The 20,088-nt window shown below is 54.8% G+C and overlaps 1 protein-coding gene across 3 annotated transcripts in view; it reads right to left on the bottom strand.

Annotated features, from left to right (window-relative positions):
- Positions 1 to 20,088, bottom strand: part of AHRR (aryl-hydrocarbon receptor repressor) — a 93,292-nt gene continuing 73,204 nt past the window's right edge. For all 3 annotated transcript variants that reach the window (XM_043489133.1, XM_043489134.1, XM_043489135.1), the window contains 6 exons: positions 13,243 to 13,372; positions 12,271 to 12,407; positions 7,261 to 7,460; positions 2,528 to 2,589; positions 2,185 to 2,326; positions 1 to 1,823 (listed from right to left, as the gene is read on the bottom strand). In XM_043489133.1, the coding sequence (XP_043345068.1) occupies positions 857 to 1,823; positions 2,185 to 2,326; positions 2,528 to 2,589; positions 7,261 to 7,460; positions 12,271 to 12,407; positions 13,243 to 13,372 (1,638 nt within the window). In that variant the 3' untranslated portion in view covers positions 1 to 856. The remainder of the gene's footprint in view (positions 1,824 to 2,184; positions 2,327 to 2,527; positions 2,590 to 7,260; positions 7,461 to 12,270; positions 12,408 to 13,242; positions 13,373 to 20,088) is intronic.

Genomic DNA, 20,088 nt, shown 5'->3' with positions numbered 1-20,088 from the left:
TTGCACCTAAATTTCCTACGTTCAGAATGTGTTCCCTTCAAAATTTTTTTCTTTTTTTCTGGCCACATCCTGCGGCATGTGGAATCTTAATTCCCTGACCAGGGATCGAACCCACACCCCCTGCAGGCATTTAACCGCAGGACCACGGGGGATGTCCCCACGATTTTTTCCTTTTTATAAAATGCTGCCTGTCTGTCTCGTCTCGACTAATTCCTTCTGGGATGACGATCAGAGCCATCTGAAGACCTGCAGTCAGCAAGACAGCCTGACACCTGGACCAACTCCTTCCTTCCCCTCGTGCTGTGTTTCTGGACTCCAATCCAGACCCTGTGCATTCCAGGCTACGTGATGCAGCGGGGGCAGATAAGCACGGACCCCCTTTGAAGACCACTGAAACACCAGAGAGACTGCAGAAGAACCACACAAGATCTGGCCAATCCTCCCTTCGGGCTGGCCTCGGCCTAGGCCAGCGTTTCAAGCACACACTGCATGTTGGAGTGGAGGGCGGCCCGGTGCCATCAGCCTCTTCTGGCTGAACTTCTAGATTCCTCCCAGGCACGAGCATGTGGCCACCTGCCATTCAGTGAGCGTTTCTCCCAATTAGCTGTCTTGGCAGTGGGCCACCAGGGTGTGGCTGTTCCCCGAGGTCTGCTCCCTTCGAGGCGCCGGGGAGATGACCTGGGGTGGGGGTGGGGAGCCGTGCTCCTCAGAGGAGAACCCTGCCATCCTTGAGCAGACTGATGACCACCCTGCACTTAAGACCTTCAGTGAACTTGCTACTGCACGTGCTTCCCTCGGGGAAGGCTCGGGCCGGAGCACTGTCCGCGGGGCCCGGCCGGCTCCAGGACCAGCAGCTCTAGGGCAGGAAGGCGCACTGCGCGTCCCTGGGGGACATCCCCACGGCCGGTGCACTCTTGCAGAACAGCCCAGGAGGCCCACCCTGGCCATGAGCCGCCCACAAGGGAGAGTCCAGGGGCTCGAGCTTGACCGTGGGAGCCGGCCCGGGAGCCCGGCAGTTGCAGCCCAGGTTGGGGGGCTGGTGGCCCCGTACACAGAGGCGGGGCGGGGGCTCCAGACAGGCACAGGACGCGGGGTGCAGCGGGGCCAGCCCCCTGCTGGGTCTGGGGGGGGCGCCCAGCAGGCCAGGCCCGGTGGGCGCGCTGTACAGGGGGTGCCTGGCGCCCGGCTCCGTCTTCAGGTGCATCCTAGTCGGGAAGGTGACCAGCTGTCTCTTGGCCAGGTCGCCGGCCCCTAGCCACACCTGGGTCGGGGACACGCAGTAGCCGTCCGCAGCGTCCTCGGATCCCAAGTCAGTCTCCATCTTGATGGGCACGTCGAGTGACGTGGGGTGACTTGGGGCTCCTGGGGGCATCAGAAGGCCTCGAAGCTTGTCCTCAGCTGGGTAGCCGCCCACCGGGAGACGCTGGATTGCCGGCCGAGGGACCCTGTTGTCCAAGCCCCCGTGGGGGAAGAGGCCAGGGGTGGGGGGCGGCACCGGACCCTGGTGTCCGTCCCGCAGGGCTCTGCTGGTCCGGCCGGCACAGGCCCCAGGGGGCGGCCTGGGTGGGTGAGAGCCGGGTGAGCTCCGGAGGGTGTGCACGGCGCCCTGCGTGCCCGGGTAGGGCAGGCAGGCGCCATGGGCCGGGGCGGTGGGGAACGGGTTGGCCTTGCCCGGCTCCAGCTTCAGCTTGGCACTGCCGCCATCCTGACCGTGCCTCCCAGCTGGCCAGTCCAAATGCTTCACAGGGCCCAGGGGCTCCAGGCAGCAGCTGTATGGGGGTGCGTCCCGCGGGACCCCCCCGAGCTCCTCTCCTTCCCCAGCCCTGCGGGAAGGGACGCCCATCAGACAGGACAGGTTGCGGGGGCGACCCTGCATTGGGCAGGTGCCGGCTGCAGCCTCAGGACCCCGGGCCAGCCCCCTCCCTCCCCGAAGGGCCCATCCACAGTCCCCCAGCACCTTGGGGGTGGGGCAGGGGGGCTGGGTTGGGAGCGAGGGGAGAGGGCTTCTGAGCGAAGGTGAGGACAGAGGCTGGGGAGTCAGTGTCCCCCACCAGTCCTCACGCGGTGAGGACAACCTCCAGGGCAAGGAGCAGCTGTGGGTGCCCTCTGTGTGTCCCCCGTCCCACCCAGGGAGGCTCAGCTGCCGAGGGCAAGGGCCGCTGATGCTGTGACTCAGTCACTTACCCTGCGGCGCCCTCGGGGTCAAGGACAAGGTCAGGGCCGCCCCGGAGGCACAGGCAGGGACCCCGGCCTGTGACCCGGCCCCAGCGGCAGGCATCCTCTGGCGTCCTGAACAAGGAGAGGCCGTTTTCTCCATTGCTTCTCCCTGTCAGGATTTGGAAAAGCGAGGCTGAGCAATGTCTGGAGCGGGTGGACACTCATCCTCCGCACAGGTGACAAAGTGCCCGTGAGACCGGCTCCGCCCACCCACCCCAAGCTGCAGACAGCATCGAGCCCCCACCCCACCTCCAGGGATATGGTTATTTCACCTGTTTGAAAAGGTGGTAGAGACAACTGTGATGAGTACCTGCTAAGTAATTGGGTTTTCCGTGCAATTCTGATTCGCAGAGACTTGAGGCAGCTTTTGCTCTGCAAAGGACAGAAGAGCGCAAGGCAACAAGCAGATTAAATGTGTGTCGAGGGCAGAAATTACACACAACGGGTGTTGCTGCCACCCAGGAGCAGAAGATACAGTAACTCCCAGTGTGAAAGTCTGTAGAGATTGGATAATCTTCTCTCAGTTACAGATTTGCTGGAAATTCCAATTCACCTCACTTTTCACGCCAGTGAAACACTAATGAATTTGCTTCAGAAAACAGACATACACTGCTGCCAGAATGGGTTTCAGCGTGTTTGCTCTCTTCTGGATGGTCAGGATGAAGACGCAGATCCCTGTGACCTGCGGTAGTTACTTGCAGTAGTTTACAAAGTCACTGTGAGCACTAAGTTAGTGCCACTGAACCACTGCCCCCCCCCCACACGTGTGTCTCATAGAACTTACAGTCAGAGATCCTAAGGCAACTTGCAACTTATCTCACAGATCATATTTTCTTTATATGTCAAAAGAAAAAGACGAGGCTCTAAGTGTTAAGCAACTTGCCTGAAGCTGCCCGGACAGCAGGAGTGGGATTCAAACCCTGGCCAGCCGGTCCCACAGCCAGAGCTTCCTGCCCTGACTCTCCATCTCATGGGCATCTCTGCAGGAGCTGAGACAGAGACAGAGGAAGAGACAGAGACATGGGAGAGACAGAGATGGAGGCCGAGACAGGGGAGGAGATGGAGACAGAGGAGAGACAGAGACACAGGAGGAGACGGAGACAGAGGAAGAGACAGACAGAGACACAGGAGGAGACAGAGGAGGAGAGAGACGGAGGAGAGACGGAGACAGAGGAGAGACGGAGACAGAGGAGAGACGGAGACAGGACAGACACAGGGATGGACCCAGAGACACAGCAGTGACAGGACAGAGGTGGAGAGCATGCAGCTCACACACAGGACCTGTGAACATTCAGGAGTGAGGCTGTGTCACAAAGGCCCCTTCAGGAAGAATTGTAAAGAACCTGAACTGGGTCCAGCGAGCACGATGCTCCATCCAGAGCCAGCCTCCTGGGCCTCAGACTCCCCAGGTTCATGCCTCACAGCCTCTGAGCTCAGAGGGGAACGGACGGGAGGAGGTGCTGCAGCAAGGAGTTGAGTTCAGGGCAGAATTGGGCTCCAGAAAACCCAGAAGGCAACAGAACCTTCTTTCCCAAAACTTTCAAGGGCTCTTCCTCTCTTCCAATTTTTTTCTTTATTTTTTAAATTTTTCGTTTTTTAAATTTTTACAATACTGGCTTCTGCCACACAACGTGAATCAGCCATTGATGACCCTATCTGCAGGGAAGGCATGGAGATGCAGATGCAGAGAATGGACTTGTGGACACAGTGGGGGAGGGAGAGGGGAGACCGACGGAGAAGACTGCGTCCACATACATGCACCATCCAGTGTCAAATGGAGAGCGGATGAGAAGTTGCTGTGTTGACACAGGGCACCCAGCCTGGCACTCTGTGATAACCTCCCTGAGTTTTAATGATGTTTACAATGTATTTCCAGTATTTGCTGCACAGTCCCCTTCTGTACAGTGTCCTAGCCTCACCGTGAAGACCCTCGCCAGCCCTCCAAGGGACATCCAGGTGTCCACGCTGCCCAGGCAGCAGCATGTGGTCCGGGAGTCCACACCCACCGCAAGCGAAGGCTTGCCCACCTGTGCTTCCCCGTGCGGCCGCCAGGGGACAGCACGGCTCTTGGAGAAGCGATCAGTCAGTTCAGTTCAGTCGCTCAGTCCTGTCTGACTTTTTGCGACTCAATGGACTGCAGCACGCCAGGCCTCCCTGTCCATCACCAACTCCTGGAGCTTACTCAAACTTATGTCCATTGAGTCGGTGATGCCATCCAACCATCCTCTGTCATCCCCTTCTCCTCCTGCCTTCAATCTTTACCAGCATCAGGGTCTTTTCAAATGAGTCATCTCTTCACATCAGGTGGCCAAAGTATTGGAGTTTCAGCTACAACATCAGTCCTTCCAATGAACACTCAGGACTGATTTCCTTTAGGATGGACTGGTTTGAACTCCTTGCTGTCCAAGAGACTCTCAAGAGTCTTCTCCAACACCACAGTTCAAAAGCATCAATTCTTCGGCGCTCAGCTTTCTTCATAGTCCAACTCTCACATCCATATATGACTACTGGAAAAACCATAATTTTGACTAGCAGATCGTTGTCAGCAAAGTAATGTCTCTGCTTTTTAATATGCTGTCTAGGTTGGCCATAGCTTTTCTTCCAAAAAGCAAGCATCTTTTAATTTCACGGCTGCAGTCACCATCTGCAGTGATTTTGGAGTCCAAAAAAATAAAGTTTCTCACTGTTTCACTTCCCTGATAACTCAGTTGGTAAAGAATCTGCCTGCAATGCAGAAGACCCTGGTTCGATTCCTGCGTCAGGCAGATCCACTGGAGGAGGGACAGGCTACCCACTCTAGTATTCTTGGGCTTCCGTTGTGGCTCAGCTGGTAAAGAATCCACTTGCAAAGTGGAAGATCTGGGTTTGATCCCTGGATTGGGAAGATCCCCTGGAAAAGGGAAAGGCTACCCACTCCAGTACTCTGGCCTGGAGAATTCCATGGACTATATAGTCCACGCGGTCACAGAGAGTTGGACACAACTGAGCAACCACTTACTTTCACTGTTTCCATTGTTTCCCCATCTATTTGCCACGGAGTGAAGGGACCAGATGCCATGATCTTAGTTTTCTGAATGTTGAGCTTTAAGCCAGCTTTTTCACTCTCCTTTTTCACTTTCATCAAGAGGCTCTTTACTTCTTCTTCACTTTCTGCCATAAAGGTGGTGTCATCTGCATATCTGAGGTTATTGATATTTCTCCTGGTAATCTCATTCCAGCTTGTGCTTCATCCAGCCTGGCATTTCACATGATGTACTCTGAATATATGTTAAGTAAGCAGGGTGACAATATACAGCCTTGACGTACTCCTTTCCTGATTTGGAACCAGTCTGTTGTTCCATATCTGGTTCTAACTGTTGCTTCTTGACCTGCACGCAGATTTCTCAAAAGACAGGTCAGATGGTCTGGTATTCCCAACTACTGAAAAATTTTCCACAGTTTGTTGTGATCCACACGGTCAAAGGCTTTAGCATACTCAATAAAACAGAAGTAGATGTTTTTTGCTGGAACTTTCTTACTTTTTCGATGATCCAACAGATATTGGCAATTTGATTTCTGGTTCCTCTGCTTTTTTTATATCCAGCTTGAACATCTGGAAGTTCTCGGTTCACATACTGTTGAAGCCTGGCTTGGAGGATTTTGAGCATTACTTTGCTATGGGGAAGTGATAGAGAGAGGATTTTCCCTCTATCTGATCACAGGGCTGGGAATTTGAAAGTGCAGTCTGTGGGCTCAGTCACCGTCGCTAGCCCAGAGAATGTGAACACACGGAGGACTCTGAGAGACAGAGGCAGGCAGAGAGTGCTCGGGTCTGGGGTATGGGCAGGGCCATCCAGCCGGCCAATGCCCGGGGCTCCCGGCCCACAAGACGCGCCCAGGTGTGTTGGGGGTGTAACCTCTGTGCTTTGTCGCACCTCATGTTTTAGTTGCTTCATCAGTTATTTTTACAGTTTTTTCCCATGAGTATCCTGTTTTTCCTCCCTCCTATTTTACATTTTCTACCTTAAAAAAAAAGCATACATATTTAATTTTTAAATGCTCCAGAAAACTGCTGCCTTAGCATGCGGGCCTGTGGGACCTGGAAGCTGTGATGAGGTGCCTGTGCCTGAAGGCAGCAGTCCCCCGCCACCCCACGAACCCCAGGCAGCAATAGGAGGTTTCCTGGTCCTGTGAACTGGAGCTGAGGTCCAAGGGGGAACCTGAATGCTGAGGAGTGACAGAGAAGTGGGCTGGGGTCTTGCGTCTCCTGATATTCTGTCCCTGGGCAGGGCACAGCGGAGGGTACTGAGGAAGAAGACGGACAGACCTCCGACACATCCCCCTCCCCAGGGCCTCCTCACATAGCAGGAAACACAGTTTACAGGCATACAGCATCTTAACCTGTCCCAGAGCCTGACCCACACAACACAGATCTAACCGTTCCAGAGACTATAGTTGGGAATGTCCTAGAAAACTAACTTTCTAAAAGTGAAAGTGTTAGTTGCTCAGTCATGTCCAACTCTTTGCAACCTGATGGACTGTAGCCCGCCAGGCTCCTCTGTCCATGGGATTCTCCAGGCAAGAATACTGGAGTGGGTAGCCGTGCCCTCCTCCAGGGTATCTTCCTGACCCAGGGATCGAGCCCAGGTCTCCTGCATTGCAGACAGATTCTTCACTCTCTGAGCTGGAAGGCCAGGACACCTGTGGAGTCCCTGTCCCCAGCATGTGCCCCTGCTGGCCTGGAGTCGATGGAGGGGACAAACGGAGGCTGCAGCCTCGCCCCCATCCCTGTGGGGACCGGGGCCCCGGCACTGCCTCCGAGGCTCTGAGTGGGGGGCTGGGGAATGACAAGAGGTGGAAGTGTTCGGTGCCATGGTTGACAAATACTAGTGACAGGCTTTCTTTTCTCTAATAGCTGCTTCTCACATGATGTAGCAGCTTTGTTTTTAAATCATACTCCCTGCTGGAAATGAAGTGAGAACAGACAGAAAATGCACGTGTGCAGACACCGCGTGTGACCCAGCAGCGACGAGAACGGGTTTGGCTGCTGGGGCCTCTACTCACTTTGCGTCGGTCGAGGCCGGGACGTCCGCCCTGTGCTTCGCCCTCAGGTACACGGTCTTCATCCTCACCTCCACGCCGGGGGGCAGGGCCAGGGGGGCCGCCACGCAGAACAGGGCCAGCCGCGGGGGCAGGGCCGCGCCCGAGGGCGCCCGCCTGTTCTGTCCGAAGAGGAACTTCAGTCGCCCTTGAAACTGCATCGTCTGATATTTCAAAGACAGAAACGAAGGCTTGGTCACAGGGTAAATTAGCCGCTAACTGGTCAACGGCCAAAGGCCTCGGAACTCACATTCCCAAGGACGGAAACCAATACGTCTTCCACGCCAGCCCCTGGGGACAGGCGCTCCCCACTGCCTTTGAATCATTTGGGTTTCCCTGTAACTTTCTCTAAACTTCCAGCGTGTTCTCATGTGTACACTCATGGGCGTGTGAGTCCTCGTTCAGGTGCCTGAATATCCCTGGACCAGGCCGGAGTCACCAGGCAGGCCCCTGGGAGGACGTGCTGGAGCCAACCATCTCTGAGGACTGGCCCCATAACCCTCCATTCCCAAAATGCCATGCACTCATGGCAATAAAACTCAGGGACAACTTGATTTTCCTGATCTAGAGCATATGAGTTCAGCTAGTCAGCTAAGTCACTCAGTTGTATCCGACTCTATGATTCCATGGACTGCAGCACACCAGGCTTCCCTGTCCACTATCTCCTGGAGTTTGCTCAAACTCCTGTCCATCGAGTCAGTGATGCCATCAAACCATCTCATTCTCTGTCGTCCCCTTCTCCTCCTGCCTTCAATCTTTCCCAACATCAAGGTTTTCTCCAATGAGTCAGCTCTTCACATCAGGTGGCCAAAGTATTGGAGCTTCAGCTTCAGCATCGGTCCTTCCAATGAATATTCAGGCTTGATTACCTTTAGGATTGACTGGTTTGATCTCCTTGCAGTCCAAGGGACTCTCAAGAGTCTTCTCTAACACCACAGTTCAAAAGCATCAATTCTTTGGCCCTCAGCTTTCTTCACAGTCCAACTCTCACATCCATATATGACTACTGGAAAAACCATAGCTTTGACGAGATGGACCTTTGTTGGCAAAGTAATGTCTCTGCTTTTTAATATGCTGTCTAGGTTGGTCATAGCTTTTCTTCCAAGGAGCAAGTGTCTTTTAATTTTAATTTCATGACTGCAGTCACCATCTGCAGTGATTTTGGAGCCTAAGAAAATAAAGTCTCTCACTGTTTCCATTGTTTCCCCATCTATTTACCATGAAGTGATGGGACCAGATGCCATGATCTCCATTTTTTGAATGTTGACTTTTAAGTCAGCTTTTTCACTCTCCTCTTTCACTTTCATCAAGAGGCTCTTCAGTTTCTCTTCACTTTCTGCCATAAGGGTGGTGTCATCTGCATATCTGAGGTTACTGATATTTCTCCCAGAAATCTTGATTCCAGCTTGTGCTTCATCCAGCCCAGCATTTTGCATGACATACTCTGCATATAAGTTAAATAAGCAGGGTGACAGTATACATCCTTGTCATACCCCTTTCTCAATTTGGAACCAGTCCATTGTTCCATGTCTGGTTCTAACTGTTGCTTGTTGACCTACATATTTCTCAGGAGGCAGGTGAGGTGGTCGGGTATTCCCATCTCTTGAAGAATTTTCCACAGTTTGTTGTGATCCACAAAGTCAAAGGCTTTGGCATAGTCAATAAAGCAGAAGTAGATGCTTTTCTGAAACTCTCTTGCTTTTTTGATGATCCAATGGATGTGGGCAAGTTGATCTCTGGTTCCTCTGCCTTTTCTAAATCCAGCTTGAACATCTGGAAGTTCACGGTTCACGTACTGTTGAAGCCTGGCTTGGAGAATTTTGAGCATTGCTTTACTAGCGTGTGAGATGAGTGCAATTGTGTGGTACTTTGAACATTCTTTGGCATTGCCTTTCTTAGGGACTGGAATGAAAACCCACCTTTTCCAGTCCTGTGGCTACTGCTTAGTTTTCCAAATTTGCTGGCATATTGAGTGCAGCACTTTCACAGTATCATCTTTTAGGATTTGAAATAGCTCAACTGGAATTCCATCACCTCCATGAGCTTTGTTTGTAGTGATGCTTCTTAAGGCCCACTTGACTTCACATTCCAGGATGTCTGGCTCTAGGTGAGTGATCACACCATTGTGGTTATCTTGGCCATGAAGTTCTTTTTTGTACAGTTCTTCTGCATATTTTTGCCACCTCTTCTTAATATCTTCTGCTTCTGTTAGGTCCATATCGTTTCTGTCCCTTATTGTGCCCATCTCTGCATGAAATGTTCCCTTGGTATCTCTGATTTTCTTGAAGAGATCTCTAGTCTTTCCCATTTTATTGTTTTCCTCTATTTCTTTACATTGAACAGAGGAAGGCTTTCTTATCTCTCCTTGCTATTCTTTGGAACTCTGCATTCAGATGGGTATATCTTTCATTTTCTCCTTTGCGTTTTGCTTCTCTTTTTTTTCTCAGCTATTTGTAAGGCCTCCTCAGATAACCATTTTGCCTTTTTGCATTTCTTTTTTTGGGGATGGGCTTGATCACTGCTTCCTGTACAATGTCATGAACCTACGCCCATAGTTCTTCAGGCACTCTGCCTATCAGATCTAATCCCCGTAATCTATTTGTCACTTCCACTGTATAATTATAAGGGATTTGATTTAAGTCATACATGAATGGTCTAGTGGTTTCCCTACTTTCTTCAATTTAAGTCTGAATTTGGCAAGAAGGAATTCATGATCTAAGCCACAGTCAGCTCCCGGTCTTGTTTTTGCTGACTGTATGGAGCTTCTCCATCTTTGGCTGCAAAGAATATAATCAATCTGATTTCGGTATTGACCATCTGGTGATGTCCATGTGTAGAGTCATTTCTTGTGTTGTTGGAAGGAGATGTTTGCTATGACCAGTGCATTCTCTTGGTGAAACTCTGTTAGCCTTTGTCCTGCTTCATTTTATACTCCAAGGCTAAACTTGCCTATTACTCCAGGTATCGCTTGACTTTCTATTTTTGCATTCCAGTCCCCTATGATGAAAAGGACATCTTTTTTTGGTGTTAGTTCTAGAGGGCCTTGTAGGTCATCATAGAACCATTCAACTTTAGCTTTTCCAGCATTAGTGGTTGGGGCATAGACTTGGATGCATGTGAGAATACAGTGTGAGTTAAAAAGCCAGATGGTAACTCTGGAATGTGTGATAAAGAAAATGAAAGCTCTCTCTCTGATGGAACGCTGATCTATAATTGAGTAAGTTCACATGACTCCAGGGTGTCCTGCCCTGGGTGGGCGAATAGCACTGCACACTCTCCTTGCCACTTGTCAGTCAGTGTCTCCCTCCATCCCTCCATCTGTCCCTCCCTCCATCCACCCATCCGTCTTTCCATCTCCCTATCTGTGCATGAATTTATGGGGTGCACAAATGCCTGAAAGCCTCTAGGTGTGCTGGCCACGAGCTTGGTGTGGCGCAGGCCCAGCTGCGCTGGGCACCTTACCTCCAATCCTGGGGGAAAAGCCCTGGTCTGCAGCACCGGGCAGTGTCTTTGGTGTGAACATTCCCACTGTGGCTGACTTTGAGCTAAAAATCCAACATCAACTGCATGTCCTGAGGTTTTAGCAAGGGCGCTCGGGGGCAGCCCCGCCGGCTGGGTATGAGGAGGCTGAACGCAGGCAGGGGGGCTGGGGTGAGCCCGGGACCCGAGCTGTCCACCCCCCGTGCTTGGGGCCTCAGTCCCCACTGCAGAGCCCTTCCCTGCACGTGCAGACACCAGCCTTGCGGTAAAACGCCGAGACCCTCCACACTGAGTCCTTCTGCTCGTTTCCTACACTCTGTGCCTCAGGCAGGGCTTCACTTCAACCTAGGTTTAAACCTCTGCCTCAGTGTTAGGTAAAATCTATCTGCATCCATGTGGAGCGAAAACCATCTTAGTTTTCCACAAAACTGAAAACCAAGTATGATCAAAACAAAAGGCCTTCTGGACAACCAACCGATCACCTGAATAAAGGATGAGCAGGGGTGGGGGGTGTCACCCCTGCAGATGCCCCACTTCATTCTCATTAACCTCCCGTGACTCAGCCCTGCCCCATCAAGGCCAGGCTCCCCCGAGGCGCCCACACCCCACTCCTTGTTTCGTCAACTGCTCCCATGGACCTTGGAGCCCCGTGCCAGGCCCAGACCTGGACTCACACAGCACCGGCCCTGCACCCACTCACTCACCAGGAGGCCCAGGTGCCGTCCCCACCCTCTCTCTCACCAGGAAGCCCGAGGTGCCATCCTGCACACCCTCTCTCTCACCAGGAGCCCCCAGGTGCCATCCTGCACCCTCTCTCTCACCAGGAGCCCCCAGGTGCCGTCCCTACTCTCTCTCTCACCAGGAGGCCCGAGGTGCCATCCTGCACCCTCTCTCTCACCAGGAGCCCCCAGGTCCATCCTGCACCCTCTCTCTCACCAGGAGCCCCCAGGTGCCGTCCTGCACCATCTCTCTCACCAGGAGGCACAGGTGCCGTCCCCACCCTCTCTCTCACCAGGAGCCCCCAGGTGCCGTCCCCACACTCTCTCACCAGGAGGCCCAGGTGCCGTCCCCACCCTCTCTCTCACCAGGAGCCCCCAGGTGCCGTGCCCACCCTCTCTCACCAGGAGGCCCGAGGTGCCGTCCCCACCCTCTCTCTCACCAGGAGGCCCAGGTGCCGTCCTGCACCCTCTCTCTCACCAGGAGGCCCAGGTGCTGTCCCCACCCTCTCTCTCACCAGGGAGCCCGAGGTGCTGTCCCCACCCTCTCTCTCACCAGGAGGCCCAGGTGCTGTCCCCACCCTCTCTCTCACCAGGAGGCCCAGGTGCCGTCCTGCACCCTCTCTCTCACCAGGAGGCCCAGGTGCTGTCCCCACCCTCTCTCTCACCAGGAAGCCCAGGTGCCGTCCTGCACCATCTCTCTCACCAGGAGGCCCAGGTGCTGTCCCCACCCTCTCTCTCACCAGGAAGCCCAGGTGCCGTCCCCACCCTCTCTCACCAGGAAGCCCGAGGTGCTGTCCAGCAGGCAGCGCACGCGGCAGATGAAGCAGCGCGTCAGGAAGGCCGAGTACTCGGTGGGCAGGTCCACGCCCCCCTCCTGGGCCCGCAGCAGCCTCCCCAGGACGGCATCCTCTCCTGGGCACAGACGGCGGGGACCAGGGAGAAAGCAGAAACACACCCTGGTCAGCAAGTTCGTGGCACCAACAGCAGCTGTCAGCAGGTAATGCACAGGCCTGCTCCAAACCGGCCTCCCTCCCTGAGCACCCCCCACACTCCTCGTGAGTGTCCGTCAGCTTGGGCTTTTGTTCTGAGCTTACAAAGCTGGTCAGCACCTGGGGCTGTGTCTTCTCTACCTGTAGAAGGTGACCCACGCTGCCGTGTGAAGGCGTGCTGGAAACTCCTGGAATTCCTGACCACCACGGGGAACGTGTGGTAGACCCAGGAGCCCGTCTCCCTGCACCGCTCCCCAGGGGAGGCCACTCGCTCTGACCGCCGAGCTCTCATCTGCTCTGCCATCTCAGGGACCTGGGTGCCTGCCTGGTATGTTCACTGGGCAGGGGCTGCAGATCTGGGACACCTTGGGGGGCTTGCCCACAGTGGGCAATGTCCCTGAACAGACAGCAACATTTGGGAGACTGTTCCAGGTAAATCTCAGGTGGGTGGAGAGAGTTTCCTAGAAGATGTGCATCTGAGGAGGAGTTTGCAAAACTAGAGGCAGGGTCCCTGGCTTCTGGGCTTCACACCGTACAGGGCACAGGGACGTGGCAGGAGACACAGGGGCCCTGGGAGCCAGAGAGCCCCCTGGGGAAGCCGCCTGAGAAGGGTGGGGGTGCAGGAGGAGGTCTCCGAGGAGGAAGGGGTGTTGACGCCACTTCAATGGGAGGAGGAGGAAAGGGGCAACTGCTGCGGAGGTGTCCACGTGTTTCAGGAACCTCCGAGTCTGCGTCAGACCAGGGCCCCCAGGACCCACCTGTCTCCGAGAGCAGGGGCTGCCCACACCCTGCCTGGGGAGGGTCCATGGCCCAGTGCAGCTGCCGGCAGAAGTCCTGGCGGTCGTCCACGTGGATGTAGTCATAAATATTCTGGTGCATCACATCCGTCTGCAACACGAGACAGTCATTTTAGTCTTACCCCGAGGGAATGTCTGCACTGTATTCCAGGGTTAATGACCACAAACACGTCTCATCCATCTGTCAAAGGCAAGTCACACCAGTGAAGAGAAAGTCCCTCCCCACAAGAGGCAACCAACACTGCCTGGACACCAGGCATCCAGCCCACAAAGTGCCCCCCAGGCCAGGCAGTGCCTCCGGGGGCAAATCAGGGGCTCAGAGACCAAACTTCCTTTGGGATCAAGATTCCCAATGTTCAAAGCTGACTCCAACCTCATCGAGCTGTGCACTTACGTCTGGTCGCCTTCCAGCCTCTTTGTTACACTTGGATCACAAAGTTAATTAGGGAAGCACACCTTTACGGTGAGACGGGGCCAGGCTGGCATCTCCAGGCCTGACCGCTGCCCTGGCAGGATGCTGCAGGGACCCTCCGACCCACAACCCTCTCTCTGGTCCTGGGTACCCCCACCTGCTTGCAATCTAAGCACAGAGGCCACCCCACCCCCCAGGTCCACACTGGGAACCTGCAGTCCGGGGCACCAAGGCCCTGCCTTGGGCTATGAAGGCAGACCTCAGCGGACTTGATTGTTGGTATTGCCAGAGAAAACATCCAGAGTGTCGACAAATGACGAGGCTGGTGCACGTCTTCCCATCTGAACCGAATGGCATCACCCATTACCCACCTGGGGCCCCAGTCCCACAGAAGCCCCTTGGCCTCTTCAGCTGGCCCATTGCTGAGCTTCCGTTGTTTCTCAACTGGATCACTGTAAAAACTAGATAGAGGAGAAGTTCCTGAAGGATCAGGGTTTCACAGATGAGGCACCTTCTCAGGGGGTAATAGGCAGCCTCACTCAGAGTGGATGGGGGGCCTTAAGGTGAGGAGAGCCTCCAGGTGAGGGGGGAGCTGCCAAGTGAGGGGGAGCCTCCAGGTGAGAGAAGCCTCCAGGTGAGGCGAGCCTCCAGGTGAGGAGAGCCTCCAGGTGAGGGGGGTGCCTCCAGGTGAGGGAGAGCTCAAGATGAGGGGGGAGCCTCCAGGTGAGGGGGAGCCTCAAGGTGAGGAGAGCCTCCAGGTGAGGGGGGAGCCTCCAGGTTAGAGGGGCCTCCAGGTGAGGAGAGCCTCCAGGTGACGGGGGAGCCTCCGGGTGAGGGGGGAGCTGCCAAGTGAGGGGGAGCCTCCAGGTGAGGGGGGAGCTGCCAAGTGAGGGGGAGCCTCCAGGTGAGGAGAGCCTCCATGTGAGGGGGTGCCTCCATGTGAGGGGGGCCTCCAGGTGAGGGGCCTCCAGGTGAGGGGGGCCTCCAGGTGAGGGGGGCCTCAAAGTGAGGAGAGCCTCCAGGGGAGGGGCGAGCCTCCAGGTGAGGGGGGCCTCCAGGTGAGGGAGAGCCTCCAGGTGAGGGGGGAGCTACCAAGTGAGGGGGGGCCTCCAGGTGAGGGGATGCCTCCATGTGAGGGGGGGCCTCAAGGTGAGGACAGCCTCCAGGTGAGGGGGGCCTCCAGGTGAGGGGGGAGCTACCAAGTGAGGAGGAGCCTCCAGGTGAGAGGAGCCTCCAGGTGAGGGGGGCCTCCAGGTAAGGGGGGGGTCTCCAATTGAGGGGGGAACTGCCAGGTGAGGTGGGAGCTGCCAAGTGAGGGGGGCCTCCAGGTGCATGAGAATCAGAAGGTGCTGCAGGTGTCAGCAGGAGGGAAGGTCTGGTGTGTCCCTGTCCACTATGAGTGGTCCTCATTCAGGCCAGAGCCCGGACAACACTGACCAAGGACTACAACACTTCTGACCTCAGCGTCTGCTTCTTTCTGTGAAAACTGTGTCTGAGACTGTGGGAGACAACGTGCATACATGATTAGAGTTTAGCCTTCGAGTTATAATCACACTCATTTTCTACCTTCCTGCGGTTACCTGTTTGACATTCAGGGACCACAGTTATAGAAATAGCCCGAGGAGAGATGGTGCCGCCTGGAGGCCCCCCTCACCTGGAGGCTCCCCCTCACCTGGAGGCTCTCGCGTCACAAGGGCATGTCCCATAATGAAGCTTTCCTCATGCAATTTTGTGATGCAGGAGTAACACAGAGTGTGAAACGTGCCCACGTCATAGTCACACATCTTCCCCACCCAGTCAGGACTCAGAACCCTTCGCCCCGCACTCCGCGGAGGTGACCCGGGTGCAGCCCCCGCACCCCGGGCTGGTTCTGTTCTCAGGTGGAGCCCCGTTTCCTCCGTGTCCCCACCTCGGTGGTGACGCGGACCCTGGCGCCTGAAGCAGAGGTCCAGCCCCTCCGCGCTGTGTCTCTCTGCCGTGAGACACACCGCCGCTGCATCCGGGACACACCGTCCCTCCCTGCATCCGGGCCTCTCACCTGCGCGGCTGCGGTGTCTTCCAGGGCGGTTCTGCTGGGCCCGCACCCCGACTGGGATGTGGGCCACGGGGTGGAGGGCCTCAGCCCCAGCGGAGCACCACGCCAGCCGCCAGAGTGAGCGTGCGAGCACTCTCCCCCGGCCGTGTGCGAGCCCAGGCGCCCCGCCTTCTTTGTGAGCCACGTGTAACGGTGTCTGTTCCACGTTTAATCAGCGGGTCACGAGGACTAATGAAGGGAGCGCCTACCCACAGATTCACTGGTTTTCAGATGAACGTGTGCGATGCGCCGCCTGCTGCTGTCCTTCTCTCGACTCTCCACGGGGCCGCCTGGCTGCCCCGTCACCTCCTCCGCCCTCCCGGACGGCAGTCCTGTCTGGGGTGGACTCCTTGGCAGACATCTTCCCCACTGCTGGGCCTGCCGCCCTCCTCATGGGTCTGACGCAGCTGGATCCATCAGTCTCTCCTCATGGTCAGGGCTTTAGGGTTTCTGTCCTCTCTGTGTGCTTGTTCTTCAGATACCTCCTGACTCTGCCCTGTTAACTTCTAGAAACTTCCACCATCTACCATTGACTCTGCGTGGTGTGAGGTAGGTGTCAAGATTCACTTTTTCAAGAGGATTCAGTGCATGAAGCACCATTTACTGACAAGACCAGCACCTGCCCACCTCCTGGCAACATCGGTTTCATTGTGAACCCAAATCTGCTGTGACCCTCCCATCTCATGAGGCCATGTGTCCTCTTTGCACCGACCCCACTGGTCTCAGCCACTGAGCTGGCCATGAAGTGTTGTGCCTGGGACTGTATGTCCCAGAGATCATCAATGCCCTTCCCCATGGTGCTGGATTCGCTCAGATCTCTGCATCTCCAATTAGCTTGTCCAGTTTCCTCCCAGAAAAGCAACACAGTTTTTGTTCTTTGTTGTTGTTGTTTAGTCGCTAAGTTGGGTCCAACTCTTAGAGACACTATGGACTGTAGCCCACCAGGTTTCTCTGTCCATGGGATTCCTCAAGGAAGAGTACTGGACTGGGTTGCCAGTTCCTTCTTCAGGGATCTTCCTGACCAAGGGATTGAACCTGTGTCTCCTGCATTGGCAGGTGGATTCTTTTCCACTGAGCCACCAGGGACGCCAGTTATTCTTTTTTTCCAGTTATTCTATAACTTGATCTGTCACCTTTATGATAATAATATTAAGTCCTCCAGTTCACAGCATATCTTTCCATTTTCTTGTTGTTCAGTTGCTAAGTCATGTCTGACTCTTTGCAAGTTGGACTGCAACTCACCAGGCCTCCCTGTCCATCACTGTCTCCTGGAACTTGCTTAAACTCATATCCATTGAGTCGGTGATGCCATTCAACCATCTCCTCCTCTGTTCTCCCCTTCTTGTCCTGCCTCAATCTTTCCCAGCATCAGGGTCTTTTACAATGAGTCAGCTTTTTGCATCTGGTGGCCAAAGTATTGGAGCTTCAGCTTCAGCATCAGTCCTTCCAATGAATATTTGGGACTAATTTCCTTTAGGAATGACTGGTTGGATCTCCTTGCTATCCAAGGGACTCTCAAGAGTCTTCTCAAAAAAAAAAAAAGAAAAGAAAAAAAAGAAAGAAAAAGAGAGTCTTCTCCAGCATCACAGTTCTTCGGTGCTCTGGATCTTTAATTTCTTTAAGTAATGCTTTATATTTTCTGAGTGGAAGTACTACGTATAATTTGCTTGACTCATTACTAGGAATTTGGTGTTTTTCCATCCTTCTTTGATGGATGACATTTTCCCCTCCATGGTTTTGATTAAAGGAAAAAAACTGCTGAGGTCTGAGAGCTGGATATTTCTCACTGTAACCTAATAAATAGGCACTGTGATCCACGTATTCCCTGGTGAGTTTCAGCAGAACCCCAGGGGCACCCTGCTGCCCCATTTGCTGTCTCCACACACCTCAGATAATCCACGAAAGGGATGCAAGGGGTGGGTCTGCGGCTTAACCGACACAGGAGGAGATCCCTTTGGAGAAGGACAAGCAGAGCTGGAGGTAGCATGGCAGATCGGGCGACTCTGAAGCTGTTAGACAGAGAAGCCTGGTGCGTTACTGTGCGTGGAGTCAGTCACAAAGAGTTGGACACAAATGAACGACTAACACACACACACTTAAATGTCGACGCTTTCTGGGATAAGAATACCGAGGTCGTGGCGGTTAGCTTGGCCTCCCTTCGTCTTTCCTAATGTCTAGGGTTTGATCCCTACAAACGAGGTCAAGAAGAATAAATCGTGGGGGAGTGAGAAGCGGGGGAGAGTGGCGTGTCGGCTGTTCACAAAGCACAGAACAAGCCCACTCTGGTCAGGTCAGATCGTCTCCATCTTGGCTCTGAACCACCCTCCGCAGAGTTGAGGATAAAAGCACAGCCGTTTTCATAAACAGCTCATTCCATTAGTGACCATCTTTGCCTTTTGCGCAGAGAGCACGTATATCCGCTCTCCATGCCCGAGGGTCCGTAACTGCTTCCTGCCACAGGCCCTCACATCCGGCCTGATTCACCTGGGGACGGGACGCCCCCACTGCTGACCTCGGAGAGAATGGACAACGTCTTGTAGCAGCAAAGGCGAGGGCAACTAAAATATACATCTAAAGCCTATTTGTTCATCTCAAAGAGCACTGAAACGGGAGATACTGAACCGATGCACTCAGGTTGCCACAGGAAACGGCTGGTTCCTGACTTTTTGTAAAGCATTTTGCCCAAGAAGCTGACAATAATAGCACAGGGCTGGTCTAATATGTTCATGAAATGTTTTACATAAACTAGAGGCACCGCCTGACTTAATGGCATTTGGAAACAATTTCCTTATAATAAAAGGCAAAACTATTTTTTTTTAACTTCTAACACTTCAGAGGAAATAACCAAGTTCCAAGAAAACAAAAGCTCCAATTAGCAAGTTCAGACCTGGAATCAGGTCTCTACAGGGCACCTGCATTTCCCAAACCCGGGGGTGGGACCTTCAAATTACATAGCCAAAGGCAGGTGATGTGGGTATCCGGAGAATTTACAGAGCAACTCAGGCGACAGCGATTGGGACAAAAAAACAAATATTCTCAGCGGGCACACGCGACCACATTTTTCTAGATACGGGTGCTGCACACGACGCCCAGGGGCGCGAGGAAGGCTTCATTACCTGGGGCTCGAATCGTCGCGCCCACTGCCTCGCTCCTCCCCGGCGGGCCTTGGAGAGGGGCGCTGCTCCAGAGAGGCCGGCGCGGCCCCCGCGGAGCGACTGCGGAAGGAGGCTGCGCAGGACGCGGGCAGGTGGAGAGGCGCGGAGCAAGCGCCTGGAGTCCCGTCCTGCAGTTCGCTGGGGAGGCCGGCGTTTAAGGGGCGGAGCCGGGTGCCCTCAGGCCTCCCGACCTCCAGGCTTCTCCCCCAACGCCCGGCCTGCCGGCCGTGGCTTCTGGCCCATCGGGAATATTTTCGGTATTAACTGCACGTCTGGCGCCCCATCTCCTTCTCCTCTGGGCTCTGACCCGGGTGCTGCGAATGTTTCGCCTGGCCCGCAGAGGTGCCGGGCTCCGCGGGGTGGTCTCCAAGCCTCCAGGCAAGCACGCCAGCGGGCGGGCCCCTTGGTGGACTGTCCACCTCCCAAGGGCCACCGTGGCGTTGCCAGCGAGGGGGTCTCAAATGTGCTCTTGGCCCGACTGAGCCCCGCTGCCCTCCACCTGCTGTGCCTGCACCTCTCTCTGGCTCGGCTCACCTTGTGTTTTTAAACTCCCAGTCATTCTCTACAGTCAAGTTTTCCAATCGCTGCACCCTCTGCCCCCGGATGAGGCCCTGAGCGTAGACACACTATATTCTGGGTTTTTCCAGGTTCTGTCTTGTTCTCTCTCAAATCCACCTGTTTTTATCTTGAATTCCTCAGGGAAGGTGCCAGGACTGGCATTTGGTGGCTTCCTGGAGTTTATAACCCTGTGCTGTGAGCTCCCTGCAGAGGGCTGGTGGGGGGGGGGCAGCTGTTTTGGCGGGGGAAGTGGCCACACTTGTGCCCAGCTTGTCCTCAGACCCCAGCCGTCCAAGCTGCAGAACCAGGAGGTTTCACCAGCAGCATGTGACTCTGGGCTGGGATTGCTCCTGAGACTTTTCCCTCCGAGAGGCCAAGCCAGGTCCCACTTCCTTTCCTGGGGCTTCTCACTGAGCCGCCTCCTTGGACCCATGGTTGGATGGACTCCATCCCGCTCTGCCCTGAGGTCTGGAACCGTCCAGGCTGTGCTGACCCAGGGCAACATTCCGGGCGAGCTATCTGCACACCAGCAACAGCGATTCTGGAGCACACTGCGTCCTGACTGTACCTTGCATCTGGGGTTTGAGACACCAAAGTGCAGCTCAGGA

The sequence above is a fragment of the Cervus canadensis genome, chromosome 16 (assembly GCF_019320065.1).
Source record: "Cervus canadensis isolate Bull #8, Minnesota chromosome 16, ASM1932006v1, whole genome shotgun sequence".
NCBI classification, from domain to species: Eukaryota; Metazoa; Chordata; class Mammalia; order Artiodactyla; family Cervidae; genus Cervus; species Cervus canadensis.
This window is presented reverse-complemented; position numbering and strand designations above follow the sequence as displayed.